Source organism: Parasteatoda tepidariorum, chromosome 3 (genome assembly GCF_982258835.1).
Source record: "Parasteatoda tepidariorum strain Cologne lab strain chromosome 3, Ptep-v5.0, whole genome shotgun sequence".
NCBI classification, from domain to species: Eukaryota; Metazoa; Arthropoda; class Arachnida; order Araneae; family Theridiidae; genus Parasteatoda; species Parasteatoda tepidariorum.
Genome location: NC_141757.1, coordinates 112301652 through 112317552, shown reverse-complemented (window position 1 = coordinate 112317552; position 15901 = coordinate 112301652). Strand labels below are relative to the sequence as shown.

Below are 15901 nucleotides of genomic sequence, written 5' to 3'. Positions count from 1 at the left end.
TACGGAAAACCCGTTGTTGAATTCTTACCAAAACCAATTCACCAATTACTATAATACCTGTAGTACATATTACCGTCAGTGATACATATGAATTAAGTGTCATCTGTGAATGGCGATCTTTTTCGGTTTTCTTAAACGAATTTCTCATTAATCTTTCCTCTATGAGCTTGGCTTTTTAGCACATAGCTTATTTTATTTTATTTCAATAAATACATATTATCAATATTAATTGAGCATTAGTGTCAATAATAATATGCTGATTTTTTATGGTTAGCCAAAACGCGAATAAGTATCTTTTCTACATACTTTTGCTTTTTAGTTCAGAAGTAAGTTTTACCCATTTGCAAAATGGGTATTGTTTTGAATTTGATGGCTTGCGCACCTTATTTATACGTCATCACACTTTTCAACTGTGTTCAAGAGTAATAGTAAACAGTACGCATGCGTAGACATTGCATGCGTTGCTATGACGACCACTGCTGTTTGATAATTTTGTTAGAATTCTTTTCTTCACTTTTAATTTTCTTATGCATTAAGTTGGTACTTTATTTTTGAGATATGAGACCAGAGAGATCCCATAAATACTTCTTGAGTTGTTTATAAAAGAAAATTGCATCATTTGAACAATATTTTTGTTTTTATTGTTTTAATTAAGAATCCGAAATTCTAACTTACAGTCTTAATTTAATCTTAAATAAGTGTAATGTATTTTAAATGATTTCATGTTTAATTTAGCTTGAACTGCATTTTAAATTGCTCTGAGTGCATATAGAGCAGCCACTAATGTTTACTTTATAATATATACTATCTCATTTGAAATTTCACAAGAAAAGTGCTTCGGCAGCGGTTGTACTAACATTTTTAAACTTCATATTCCATGTTCATTTGTTCTATTTCTTTAATTTAAAAGTAATATGTAAGTTACAAAATCCCCATCTCGTATAAAGGTTTAGGTAAAAAGCAACGAGCCAACGTAACCAATTTATATAGTTATGTGTATTTATAATTTTTTTAAATTGCTTAAAATATAAAAAGAATACAGTTTTTTCTGAAAATTCTGCTTTAATAAAATAATATTCTTCTTCGTCCGGTTTTCTTTATTTTAATTATAACATATTACCAATATAATTAAGCATCAATTTCGTCAATGATAGTATGATGATTTCTTACGGTTCATCTACACAAATAAATGCTTTTACAACATTTCTTTTGCCTTCTAGTACATAGTTTATTTCTTTTGTTTCAATTTGCATACATTACCTTCATTAATTAAGCATAATTGGCCCAATTCTGCCTCATTGGCGTCGATTTCTCTTTGTTTCTCCTAAACGAATTAGTACTCTATTCCCATAAATTTTTGGTATCGAATACATACATATTTTTTTACTATTCCATTACCGTTTACTTTAAGTAAGTTATTTTTTTAGAAACACGTTTAAAAGAATTATTATAAATAAAATAAAATTACGTGGTATCAGACAAAGTATAAATTTGGTGATGTAGTCCACGCATGCTTTCATGAAATGTTCATTGAATTTACCTGACATAGCGAATATAAAATAGTTAAATATTTAAATACGTGCCATAAACTATTTTTTTTATCAAACAGGGCTATAAGCTAACAATTATCACTGATGTATCTTTAAAATATGTGAAAAGTAAACACAATGGCTAACGTTTAGGGCCGGGATAGCCTGGTCGGTAGGGCGCTGGGCTCATATCCAAGAGGTCGTGGGTTCGATCCTCGCCGGCCGAAGACTCCCCGTGTAGTATATGGTGACTGATGCACGTTAAATCTGTCGAGTTTCAAAGTCCTCCATGTTCCCACAACAAATCAATACCTCTGGGGGTACTGATCCAGGAGTTTCCTTGTCTTCTGGATTGGTTCAAAATTACAAGGCTACGGAGTTGAACGTAAGTAGTCGCGTAAACCCATGAAATTGGGTCGGCTGTTCAACGACGGTTATAAAATAAAATAAAATGGCTAACGTTTAACCAATTAGAAAATTCCACTTCGTTTTTCGATCTTCCGGCTAGAACGATCTGTCGTAGAATGTTCTAATGTCGACAGTGACCTTCCTTGTGCGTTTATCTATTATATATATATATATATATATATATATATATATATATATATATATATATATATACATATATATATATATATATATATATATATATATATATGGGTCATTCTCACGAAAACTGTCATTTTTCAGTTCATAAAATCCCAATAAAGTAAAGTGAATAAAAAGCTCTGAAACTTTTCGTATTAATAGAAATATGTAATGGCATTATGAAGAAAGTATATATCCTATAAATTATGCTTAATATTTAAATTATTTAATTAATTTCACTATTTAAAAAGTGAGGGAATGACGTTTTATTTTAATACATGTTTTTCTCTAAGTTACAGCTACCTCAAGTTTGAAAATGATAACATACTAAGTATATCTAATATTTATTATAATTACGTTTTATATATTTTATAGCTTTTACAGGTTCGGGAAATAAAATTGGCTGGCACGATTGAACAATAGAAAATTTAATAATATACTCATCTTGAATCATTCCCTCACTTTATACACTAGTGAGGGAATGACAAATTTAATAAAATTTAAAAATAACAGTTAGGCCTAATTAATTTATGAAATCAATCATATACAATTATATTCATACAGGAAAGCAACATATAATTATCCACTTTCTTAATGAAATTGTATTTTGTTTTACTCTAAAAAACGGCATGAGGGAATGACAAATGTAAAATATATTACCTGGTTTGATTCATTCAAATTTATTCCACAGCAAAGATTCTTTAAGTTGAAGATGGAAACATACTGCAATTTTGTTCTATGATGCCAGTTGTTTACTGCTTAAGTTTTTATTCTGAGAAGATTGCATGTGATAAGAACATTCATGTGAGGGAATGATGCGAAACACTAGGGACAAAGTTTAAAATAGTGCTGTGTTAATATTTTTATCAGAAATTAAAATTAAAATTGATTTTCTGAATTCTATATTTCAATATTCTGAAATAAAAAACACGAATTTGTAAATTTTTTTTTTAAAATTTCAGAAAGAATTTTTTTCTTTTTCTAAATCAGCAGTGGGAACAAGTAAGGGAATGACATATTGGTATATTTTAATTACCGAAAATAAATAAAAAATAAAAATTTATAATTTTATTTTCATTCTTTTGTTAGCCTGCATTCTGAAGGACAGTTTTCCTGATTTTTTTTTTTCGTAAGTTGTAAAACAAACATAAAATGTACTGGGGACATGAAAATGACTGTTTTTGTGAGAATGACCCATATATATATATATATATATATATATATATATATATATATATATATATATATATATATATATATATATATATATATATATATATATATATATATATATATTTATATACACACAGAGAGAGAATATCTAGAATTCTCTGCACTCTTTGCTGCATATGCTTATATATCTATTTGCTTATATATCTATATTATGAAATTTATTATTGGTTCTATAGCTTGAACATAATTGTTTATTTTTTTGTTAGGATCACAATAACATGGGTATTGAATCTCCTTCTATAAAATACACGTGTATTTTGATAGCAATAAGTTCTGCTGTTATATTCTTTGGTTTCCTTCTTCTTGTTCTTTATGATCCCACCGAAAAGGTGCAACAAAGAGGATCACCTGTCTGGACATGGAAACCTCGAAGTAAGACAATTTTAATTATGCCCAATATTGTTTAATGATACTGAAAATCAATAAGCAATAAAAGTTTAATGAGTCTAAGATTTTATTTACGAGATCGGTCTCTGAATGCTTCATAATTTTTTTCGAGAGGCTTCGTTTTTTTCTTCTGCTTTTCCTTCAAAACAAATTCATGCATTTTTCTAGGTCACTAAAAAGAAAAAGAAAAAAGCTTACAACGAAGCACATCTCCCTCTCGAACGCTATTTTGTTGCTACCACTTTGTTTGTTATAAATACGATTTTCAAATATTACAGATTAATACAATAATAATAAAGAAAGATAGGTAAATTTAAGAATAATATAGACGTGTTTAAATGAAGAGTTTACTTTTTACGTCGCTTTCTGTGAATGGACAATCACCGTATATTCTGAAGGAAAGAAAGCATTTTTTATTACTTTTATTTAATTATATTAATTGAAAAAAATATTTTGGAAAGAAAAAAAATACTCAAATGCAGTCTGTTATCGAAGGCGAAGTAAGAATTTCGGAGCCATTATGATATTTTCCTGAACACTTGGGTGTCGTGTGCCATAGTACCCCCTTAATTGTCCTAGAAAGTACTGGCTTTTTCCTTGAAAGTACATGAGTGTGGTGAGTTGTAAAAAGAACACGTGAATTCAGTTATAAGTTTATATTTGCACAATGTTATTTATCATCAGTAGTTTTTATCAATGATTTTTATGCAATCGACCGTAAAAAAATCCCCTCGTTTCTAATTTAAATCAAGCTTGTAATTGCACTTAACTAACTCTTAAAACAGAGTGTCAAAATAACTTCAAAACAAATTATAGTCAAATTTAAAATCCCGTGTACTCAAAATTGAAACAGCATTTTTGATTACTGTCTCAAAAGTGATTGTGGAGTTAGAAAAGTGTGAGAGACGTTTGTTGGCTGTCAGCAGAATCTGAACCCAGGACCTCCGAATTCTTAGTAAGATGCTCTAACCACCATAGTTGGATACTCCAGTCCGAGGAAAGTTAGGAATGATTACATGGTGGTAGCCACAATGTTTAATAATGACATACTAATTTTAAATTACCATGTTACAAAGAGTTGCAAATTGGAAAACAGGGCCTCAATAGCTAATTCAGTTGATCGGTAATTATTCAATAACTTTACTTTTTGCTTATTTTTCTATATCTTAAAAACATTTAAGCGAATGAAATGAACGTGGTGAAGTGTCATTCAAATGGCAATTCTATAAAGACTGCATTTTAATCCAAAATATAGTATGTGATGTTTCAATTTTGAAAACATGGACACTTCAAAATAAGCGATTAATTATTACGTTACATATTGCGACTTTTTGCTCAATTTTGAGTAACCCTTATTTACAGTGTAAAAGGACAATATAGTTACGCAATGTAATTCAATAGTTTAAAACCAAGGAAGTGGCATATATATTAGTTATTAAAATGAAGTATAAAAGGATGAGCACTGGTCACCTACAAATAATAAATCTTAGTTTAACTAACACACTAATCTGAAAAAATTATTCTTTAACAATTGAACGTCACCTTCCAATTCGATTAAGTTCTTAGATTAGGAATTGACCAATATAATATTTTTAAGAATATAATACATTACCAATCAAATGCCTAATTTAAAAAGTAAACTACTGAGATTTTACTACTTTAACTTAAATATCGCCACTTACCTAAATAAACTCACCAACTTAATGCATAATAAATTAGAAGTGATAAAAAGAATTCTAAAAAACTTATCAAACAGCAACGGTCGCCATATAAACTCATGCAAAGACGACGTGTTACGTCTCGGGATCTTTTAGGCTATTAGTTTGAAATAATTCAGTGCGAGCCAATATTCTTTTAAGAGTTTTTATTAAAACTTAACAAAACGACATCAAACAAAAGACTGGTGAGAAAAGCTATGTATTACTTTGCTATCCTTACAGATGCGCACACTGCGCCGTCTATCGTAAGGTAAAATTATTCATTTAATGGAAGGAAGATACAACATCCTCCAACTACAAAAGGTTAAAGCTTAAAATTATCAAATTTAAAATAAAAGTTAAAGTATTAAGTTTAGAAATATGAAACAAAATTATTGCAAATACATAAAATATATATCAAAAAGGACAGAAAGTTTTAAAGTATATTAATACGAAATTGAAGATTACAGTTTAACAGGTTTGACTGTTGATCTTAGAGTTTTACTTACAATACCTGTTGTTTCTAAATGAAATAATCGTTGAAATCGTCGAACTATTTCACCATTTTGAGTTTTAACCTTTGCAACTCGGGAATCACCATCACGTCCTTTATAAATTTCAATTACTTGGGCTAGAGGCCAATCAACACGTTTTTTAATATATTTTTCTTTTCTTTCTTGAAGTGTCATTTTTTGAGCAGTAAAACAATCACAACTCCTGTGAGTGCCTCACCTTTTGTTGTTTGCAACAGGTATGCGAATTTTACGTCGTCCTCGATTCTAGGATCCTCATTGATTTTTTGGAACATGGCCCAAAAAGAAAACCAATTTTTGGGATTTCCGTCAAAGTCGAGTTTCGGAAAATTGTTGCTAATCCGATCTGACGATATGACTTCTGCTTGTTTGCATACACTTTCGAAGGATTTCGAAAACTCTTGGAAGCGTAGTTTCGCTGAAGTAACTTAATCTCTGTAATTTTCACATTGTTCCAATTCTTTTTCTAAAACTTCTTCAAGATTTGACGATTTAGATTTTACTTCTTCTTTATCAGTTTCGGTCTGATCCTCCGGATTTAAAGACAGATATTTCAAAACGATTTTGTCATTTTCAAACAATCTTTTCGATTTTTCTTCAAGGTTTGCAAATGCTACTGACGCTGACTCATTTATTGTTTTTGTTACGTCTGTTCGAAGAACTTTTCTTTGAATTAAGCGATTGTTATCCATATTTTCGTCAATGGATAATTTACGTTAGGGGCCAGGCGCGACGGCTTCAACTTTGGCTGATCAAATAAAAAATGATAAACGCAAAACTAATGCATTTTGTTTATTTTGTCATCGCGTATTCGTGTATTCAGATAATTTTCTAGCACTGGCGGAGCTCAAATCACGCCCCGAAATCTGTGTGCTTTAGTTTTTATCCTAAGGAGAGTAGTATATGTATTTCTCACTATTTTATGAGATCTCAGGGGAAAAGGGAAGCTATAATTATAATCGGTTTATTATATAGATCACGCGATTCCCACAAAGAGCAAAGGATAACATGTATTTTTTTTAATTAATGCCTACTGGAACCAAAACTAGATTAATAGACAGAATGTGAATTTTAAAGTGTGTGAGAGAGTGCTTCGTGTAGAATAATAAATTAAGAAAAGGATTTACAGAAAAGGAATAACATAAACATAACATAACATTTGTCCTAAACATTCCACTTTTCCATTAGTTTCAGGTCTATGGGCTGTAGTTAACAATTGTTTGATTTTGCAATATTTATGAAATTTTTTAAAATGGGAAGAAGTAAATGCTCTGCTTTTCTATCACTCAAGACATTTTTAGGAGTTTGAATTTTGAAAAATTTGGTGCAAAAAATGAACATAAGTTTCTGTTGTTATTGATTTAATGCGAAAGACCACATATATAGGGTGTGATGTCCAATTATTAAAGTTAAATATTTCGTAGTTGAATTATGATAATTAAAACCACCTACAATATCTATTACAAGGATGTCAAAAGGCTTGTCAACTCGCTGCATTTCCTGAAGTAAACCAAATCTTTTTTGCCTAGGTTTTTTATTTATTTGACAAGTATGACAATGTCTATTATAATTTGTAATATTCAAAGTAATATTTTCCCAATGATAAACAGGAGTAAGTAAATTAATAGTTTTTTTGCAATTTCGGATGACCAAATTTTTCATGAGTAATTTCAAGTAATTTATGCCTTAAAGAAAATGGAACAGCAATTTGGGTAAAACCCTTTTTTATGTAAACATAAAGCTTTATTAATTTCAATAAAATTTCCAGTTAAATTATCCTTTTGTTTGACTTCGTGAATTTCGTCGAATTGGAAAAAAATGCGAAAAACGGCTTACATTACTTATATCAATATTATTATAACTATTGTTCTATTGTTGTGTTCAATATCGTCAGGAATATCCCGAGTTAACAAGTCAGCTTCAAAGTTTAGGGTGCCTCTCGTGTATTTTATATCTTAATCATGTAAACTTAATTGTAAAGACCAGCGAAGCAATCGACCTTTTATATTTTCTACATTTTTAGCCCAACTAAAGCCACATGGTCAGTATGTTTGGTAAATTTATTGCCAAATAAATAATGATGAAATTTGTTTACTGCATTAACAATAGCAAGACATTCTGATTCTGTGATAGCATAATTTTTTTCACTATCTCGCAAAGAACGAGAATGGAATGCTATTGGATGTAAGACACCTGAAAAATCTGGTTGCTTCAAAATCACTCCTACACCATTCTGACTTGCGTCAACAAAAATACGACATTGTAATTTAGGATTAAATATTTTCAAAATAGGTATACAAATAAAAGAATTTTTTAAAATTTCAAATGCTTCTTGAAATTTAGGAATCCAACACCAGGTAGTTTTTTTATTTAAGAATTATTTATTTATCAAGAGATTATTTAAAGGTGCTCTTACTTTAGTATAATTATTTATAAATTTATTTTACACATTTATTGAACCTAAAAATCATTGAAGAAATTTAACATTAGTTGGAGGTTTTAAATTTTTAATTGCTTCAATGTTGTTGTTATCAGGAGTTACGACACCATTACATATTTCATATCCCAAAAATTTAATTTTGGTTTCTGCAAAAAAGAGCATTTAGAAGCTTTTAATTTTAAATTTTTAAATCTACATAAATCAAAATCTCAGCCGTAAAAGAATTAGGTTCGTTATTCCAAGCTTATCGCAGTATTTACAAGTCTTAGGAGGCAGCTCCTGGGATGCCTGACTGACTGAAATGACTTGTTTGTTGTTTATTTTTATGGAATCTGTCCCTTTCTTTATTAACTCTAGGTCTAAATTAGGATAGTAATTTGAAATTTTCACTTGGTTCGGAAAAATTTTTTTTTGTCAAGGATTAGAATAATTCGGACTAATTGAGTTATTAATGAATGGCCGCCTTGGTGTCCAGCCTTGATATTGTTCTTAATACCCAATAAATTTGGATTCCGGCTATTTTTGTTTAGTGTCAGTTTTCGGTAAGACTGTAGGTACATCAGGAATTAGTTTAGTAACAATTATTAGCCATTCAATTGGGGTTTTGGGTTCTTTTGAAACCAAAAGTGTTTTAATTTGTGGGGGCAATCCTATAGACAAACCCTCAAATATATGCTCATTACTTAAATTTGTTTTTCGACCTAACTCTACCTTTTCAGTAAAATATGAATTCAGGTCTTTAGATTGGCCAGAAAATTTAAAATTTTGAAAATCATTACAGCCAAAAGGAGGTAAAAAGTATGCTCATGAAAAATTTCAACTGTCTTTTGATAAGAATTATAATTTAAGCAGTTATTAATATATAATTTCAAAGTTGAACCTTTAATGCATTTAAAAAAAAAATTAAATTACCATTCCTCATTTAATTTAGCATGTATAGTTTGTTTTTCGAAATGTTTGAGCCAGGCTGTGAATTGTACACCAATGTCGGGGTAAAAGATTAATATATCTGATTTATCTTGTACAACTTTATCTATTCTTAAATTTTGTAAACAAGCATTTAATTCCTTTTTGAAATTATTTGTATTGGTTTTCACATTTTCCGATTTTTACATGTTTAATTTATATTTTTTGCCGCACCGTAAGGCCATTCAATCCTTAAAAACAAATTTTAATATTGCATTTAAAAATAAACTTCGAATATTTAATAGTTTATTCATGTTAACGCTAAGCATAATAAAACAAAAATTTAAATTTCACCCAAACAACCAATATGATAACATATAATTCAATAAAAAGATAATATTTCCTTTAAATAAATTTTATAATTATTATCATAACGATTATACTGAATCAAAAGTAAAGGATAAAAAAAATATACGTAATGAAAGCATTAAATTTCAAAAACATTATTTTAATTTAAACCAAATACTGTCTTTTGACAAACTATTTGTTTATGACAAACTATTGAGTAATAATATCGATTAATTGAAATAACAAGTATAAATTTCAATATTACTGCAATAACCATGCTGTATGTTAAATTCTTCACCATATGAGCATGAATTATTTACAAACATTCATTTCGGAAATAAAATAAAGCACAATGGTGAAGCAAAAAATAAATAAGTAAATAAAGTAGAAAGAACTCTCATTGTTAATTTATGTCGATATTTTAGAACTAAATGATTCTCGTGGAACTGAATTTATCTGAACACATTTGGAATTTCATTTATCTTTCACAACACCGTCAGTTGAGAGAAAGCATATATATATACATATATATATATATATATATATATATAGATAGATATATATAAAGTTCAAAATGAAGAATAAAACAAAGAAAAAATATAGACATATGAAAAAAAGGGGGTGGGAAATAATAAGTAAAAAAAATAACAAACAACATTTTATTGAAAAAAAAAATGAAAAAAAAAGTGAAATGTTAATTAAAAAACCGGAAAAAAAGCCGGAAAAAAAGATATAATCTTTTCTTCAGCCCACACGATTATATCCGCAAAACAAAGTGCTTTCTAATATTGTATCAATAAAGCCAAAGCAAAATATATTAATACAATAGTGTGAGGAGCACTCGAAAAATTTTTTTTATAAAATAACTACATAAAAATAGATCATAAAAAGTAAATATAACATGTAAAAACAGATAATAAAATAAAATAAAAAGAAAATAAAAAGAAAAAACATTAAAAAGGGGGGACTATAAAGCGAGTAGCAAAATCATAACAACTTACATGGACGGTTATTTTTCAAGAATGATTTAAAAATGTTTTCGCAGAAAGATTGCCAGATTACAAAATATGAAAACAAAAGATGAAAACAAAAGCGCAAATTGAGTGTAACAAAAGGGTTTTAAAGTGTCGTTCTTACTGCACTGCTGATGTGATTTGTTATTCTGAGTTTTGATTTGTTAGTTACCAAGGATGGGCCCGAAATGGATGTGCGCAAGGTAATATTATACTGGATAATTTTAAAAATTGATCATAAATAGTTTTAGAAGATAGATGTTTATTTAAGAAAAAATATAAATAGAAACATAAATTGCCTGCTTTGCAAATAATTTTAGCCGCGGATTTGCACGATATGGATTAGCACATAGAAAAATTATTTAAATTATCAAAGAAAAAATTTTAATAGATAATCTTTAACACGGATTTGCCCGAAATGGATTTGCACATGGAAAAATTAACAAAGAAAAAATTTTAGCAGATAATTTTAACCACGGATTTGCCCGAAATGGATTTGCACATGGAAAATTGTATAAATTAATAAAGAAATTTTTAGCAAACAATTTATCCACGGATTTGCCCGAAATGGATTTGCACATGGAAAAACTGTATAGATTAACAAGGGAAATTATTTAGCAAAGGAATTTTTAGTAAATAATTCTAACCACGGATTTGCCCGAAATGGATTTGCACATGGATAGATTAACAAAGAAAAAATTTTAGTACATAATTTTAGCCACGGATTTGCCCGAAATGGGTTTGCGCATGGAAAAATTACATAAATTAACAAAGAAATTATTTAGTAAATAATTTTGGCAATGAATTTTGGCCTGAAATGGATTTGCACATGGGAAAATCATAAAAATTAACAAAAAAATGTTTAGAAAATATATCCACCAAAATATACGATTAACTCAATGATTTTAAAATTTTATTACATTAGTTGGGTATCCATTGTTTTTTATCAGATTTTGAAAGAGTTTATCGATTTGTATTTTGGATAAATAAATATTACTACATATTCTTTTAATTCTGTTCATTTCATTAAAAGTGGTATTTAAATAGATGCTCCTAGAAACATTAGAATTCCAAGTAACTAGTTTATTAATATTAAAATTAAAATAATTTCTTTTATCGTATAAATCAACAAAGCAGATATTTTCAACTTTCATAATACCCAAATCCAAAAAATTGAAATTAATATTATCATCATGATTACGAAGTAAGATTAATTCCTCAGGGTATATATCACTCAATAAAACAGTAAAATCTTGGAAATTAAAGATAATTAAGTCATCAATATATCTAAAAACAAATTTAATACTCAGAGTAAAATTTTTTTCATAATAATGCAAAAATAAGTTAGCTAAGAGAGATGAATAATTAGATCCCTGTGGTATTCCATTAATTTGAAGAAAGATATCCCTACCATTGTAAAGATAATTACTAAAAAGACAAAAATTAATCAGAATTTCCCAATAATCAAAATCGCAACAAAGGATATTTTTAAAATCATGGTAATAATTCAAAAGGACATCTTTTAGTTTAGAAAGGGGAATGCTATTGAAAAGATCCTGGAAATCAAAAGTCGCAATAGAATTAATTTTATTATGTTTAATGAAATCTAAAATCGGTTGATTATTAGTGATTATCCAAGAGAAACCTTCTTTAGTAATATAGTTAATAATCTTATTTAAGTAGTTAGAGAAAATGGTGCCAGTTTAGTTAAATAAGTATTAGACCCACATGTGATAGTTCTAAATTTTACTGGAATTTTATGAAATTTAGGACGGATAATTAAGTAAGGAAATTGTATATTGCTAATTTTAATTTTTAATCTCTTGTAAAAAGCTAAAATTTTTTTAATGGCAATATTATTATTGAAATTACTAAGTTCAAAATTTTTACTATTTTTTAATTCCGTATTCGTTCAGCATAGAATTTTTTACAGAATATAGCATAATTATTGTTAGCTTTGTCTATGGGAGTAATTACAAAATTTTTTTGAAGTTGTTTAATTGATTGAACAATATTAGAAAAATTTGTTGAATTGTTATTCTTATTTAAATTATCCTTATTATTGAAAATAAAGTTTTTAAAGTAATAATAAACTTCCCATTTCCATTCTGTTAGCATACCTAAAGGTAAAGAGAATCTATTTGATATCTTTAAACAAAAACTATTGAGATCATTAAGAAAGTATTTTAGAATCTTATTGATTGATATATGGTAAATGGGTCTAAATTTTGTGCCTTTTATCATTAAATTCCTAAGTTCCAAGTTTTCTATAATATTTAAATTACCAGTGATAATATGTTTATGATGTTTATCAACAAAATCAAAATATTTATCCTCCTCACAGTGACATTCATAATCGGATATATTGATACACCCTAAATTTTTGCTTATATCATTATAGTTAAAAATGGTTCTACCAAGTGATTTGTTATATTTAAAACTTTTAATAATGTTAAAATCTTTTAATGGAAATAAAGCTTTAAAATTTTCAAAAATGTTGTGAAATTTGTAGTGTTTTCTTGTATTTATTTATTTATTATATATATATATATATATATATATATATATATATATATATATATATATATATATATATATATATATATATATATATATATATATGCTCTTAAAAAGCTTTTAATTAATCTCGTTATGTTATTCCTTTTCTGCAAATCCTTTTCTTAATTTATTATTCAAAATGAAAGACTCTTTTTCACACTTTAAAATTCACATCCTGTCTATTAAACTATTTTTGGTTTAAGTATATGCTACTTTCCCTAGGATAAAAACTAAAGCACACAGATTTTGGAGAGCAATTTGAGCTTCGCCAGTGCTAGAAAATGATCTGAATACACGATGTGAAGCTCAATAAAAATATTTTTTCCTTCCAACTGCTATCTGCGGGGCTGAACATTCGACCATGACTGCTAAAATCACAAGCCTAGCAAGATAGAGCAGTTGGAAAAAAAATTGAATTTTTTCCCAGAACTGTACCTTTCCTCGAAACCATCATGTCCGACGGCGAACACAGTTTCAGACGAGGTGTAGATGTTGCCAAACTGTTGTGCTGATGGTGCGAACTACGAAACTCCTATTATATAAATAATTAACTGCCCAATGCTGAAATATCCTGATGAAGATGAGACAGAAAAGAAGTATAAATTGGATGCTACGACTAACAAAAAACTCTTGAGCTCCCTTTGAAAATGAAGTGTTTTGTCGTTTTTCACAATTGGACTTGTGTTCATCGGAAGTCGACTGCTCAAACTTGCTGGAAATGACATTATTAAAAAAATAATAATTAAGAAGAATGGATCGAGGATGTGTCCTATCGAAAGTGTGCCACGCAATATGACGGGGTTTTTTCCCGTGTCTCTACAATCGAAAATGCGTCTGTGTCATAAACACAACGATTCTACATAAATACAATTTCTCTCAACTGACGGTGTTGTAAAAGATAAATGAAATTCCAAATGTGTTTAGATAAATTCTGTTCCACGAGAATCATTTAGTTCTAAAATAGCGACATAAATTAACTATGATAGTTTTTTCTACTTTATTTACTTATTTATTTTTTGCTTCACCATTGTGCTTTATTTTATTTCTGAAAGGAATGTTTTTAAATAATTCATGCTCATATGGTGAACAATTTAACATACAACATGGTTATTGCAGTAATATTGAAATTTATACTCGTTATTACAATTAATTGATATTATTGCTCAATAGTTTCTCATAGTATTTGGTTTAAATTAAAATAATGTTTTTGAAATTTAATGCTTTCATTACGTATATTTTTTTTTTTACCTTTTACTTTTGATTCAGTATAATCGTTATGATCGAACTGGATCAACATCATTTTGACGCTATAGACTGTCAAACTGAAGCTCTCATTCTTGGAAAATAATTTTCAGTTAAAGAGGGCTGAAGGGGTTTGTAGGTTTAACTGTATAACAATACATGCATGTATGACTACTATAGGAAAACTGAAAAAAAAGGTTGTAAATTAAATACGGTCATTAAATGTAGTGGATATTATTTATTCTTCTAAATTTAGAAAAATTGTTGATAAGTTTAAAAGTATTCTGAACTTAAAAAGAAAAAAACGAATGCGGACATAGTTCAGATAATTGGACGTTTGGATAATTGGCCCTGTATATATATATATATATATATCTATATATATATATATATATATATATATATATATATATATATATATATATATATATATATATATATATATATATATATATATATATATATATATATATATATATATATATATATATATATAAATATGCATACATTTCCGGAAAATGTTATTTCATGGGAAGACAATACTTCGAGAAGCCACATTAGTCAGTGTAATATTAGAAACTTGTTTTATAAATATTAGAAATTCTTTTTCGCGGCTATCATTACCTTAAAGAGAATAAACTTCTATAATGTAGCACTATTCGATACAGTAGCCAGTAGAAATATTTTATAATTGATTTTTTTTCTCTCTTTCTCATGAAACAGAAAACAACTCTTTTGCAGCGAGTGTGGAGAATTCAAAGCACCAAGAGCGAAATGCGTCAAAGGAAGTCGTTATTGATGATGAGGTTCTAAGAGCTTTTAAGCAAAGAAGAAGAGAAACAATATTTATAAGGAAGAAAAACACTACAAATTAAAGATGACCGAAAGATTGTATTATTGTTCTATTTCTGCTTTACAATCTATTAATGTTCCATTGTTATATTTCATTCTCAAACTTATTTCGATCCGTTATGTCGGTGACATAAGCTTCACCATTAAGCATATGTAATCAAATTTCGTGACAGATTTTTTTTTACCATGACCAAGTTGTTCAAGTGACAAATTTTGTCTTTTGTCAAAATGTCACTCGTATTTCAATGTATGCCTTTTGGATTATAATTATCCATGATTTTAAAATTTGTAATAACGGTGAATATTAACAATAAAGTACGTAAGTAATATTGAATGATTTCCTGAAATATTATTTTGCATGCTTCGTTAAAATGAACTTGGAAAGTTTTTTTTTTATTTTGAGCTTAGAATTTCGTTGAATTCAAAAGTTATTATTATTCTCTTTTAATTGAAGTTTCTTTGTTGTATTTCAAAATTGTTTTGAGAAGAATTTGATTAAAATTCAGCTTCATTTTACTTATTAGTCCACCATAGCAGAAGTTTACAATAGCTGGTCGATAGGTCGTTTTAACCT

At 28.0% G+C, this 15901-nt stretch overlaps 1 protein-coding gene across 1 annotated transcript; it reads left to right on the top strand.

Moving 5' to 3' along the window:
• Positions 1-3559: 3559 nt before the first annotated feature.
• On the top strand, positions 3560-15641 carry LOC139426257 (uncharacterized). Its single transcript, XM_071184404.2, has 2 exons — positions 3560-3722; positions 15199-15641. Exons 1-2 carry the CDS (start codon positions 3569-3571, stop codon positions 15348-15350), a joined length of 306 nt encoding a protein of 101 aa, XP_071040505.2. The 5' UTR covers positions 3560-3568; the 3' UTR covers positions 15351-15641.
• Positions 15642-15901: the final 260 nt, after the last annotated feature.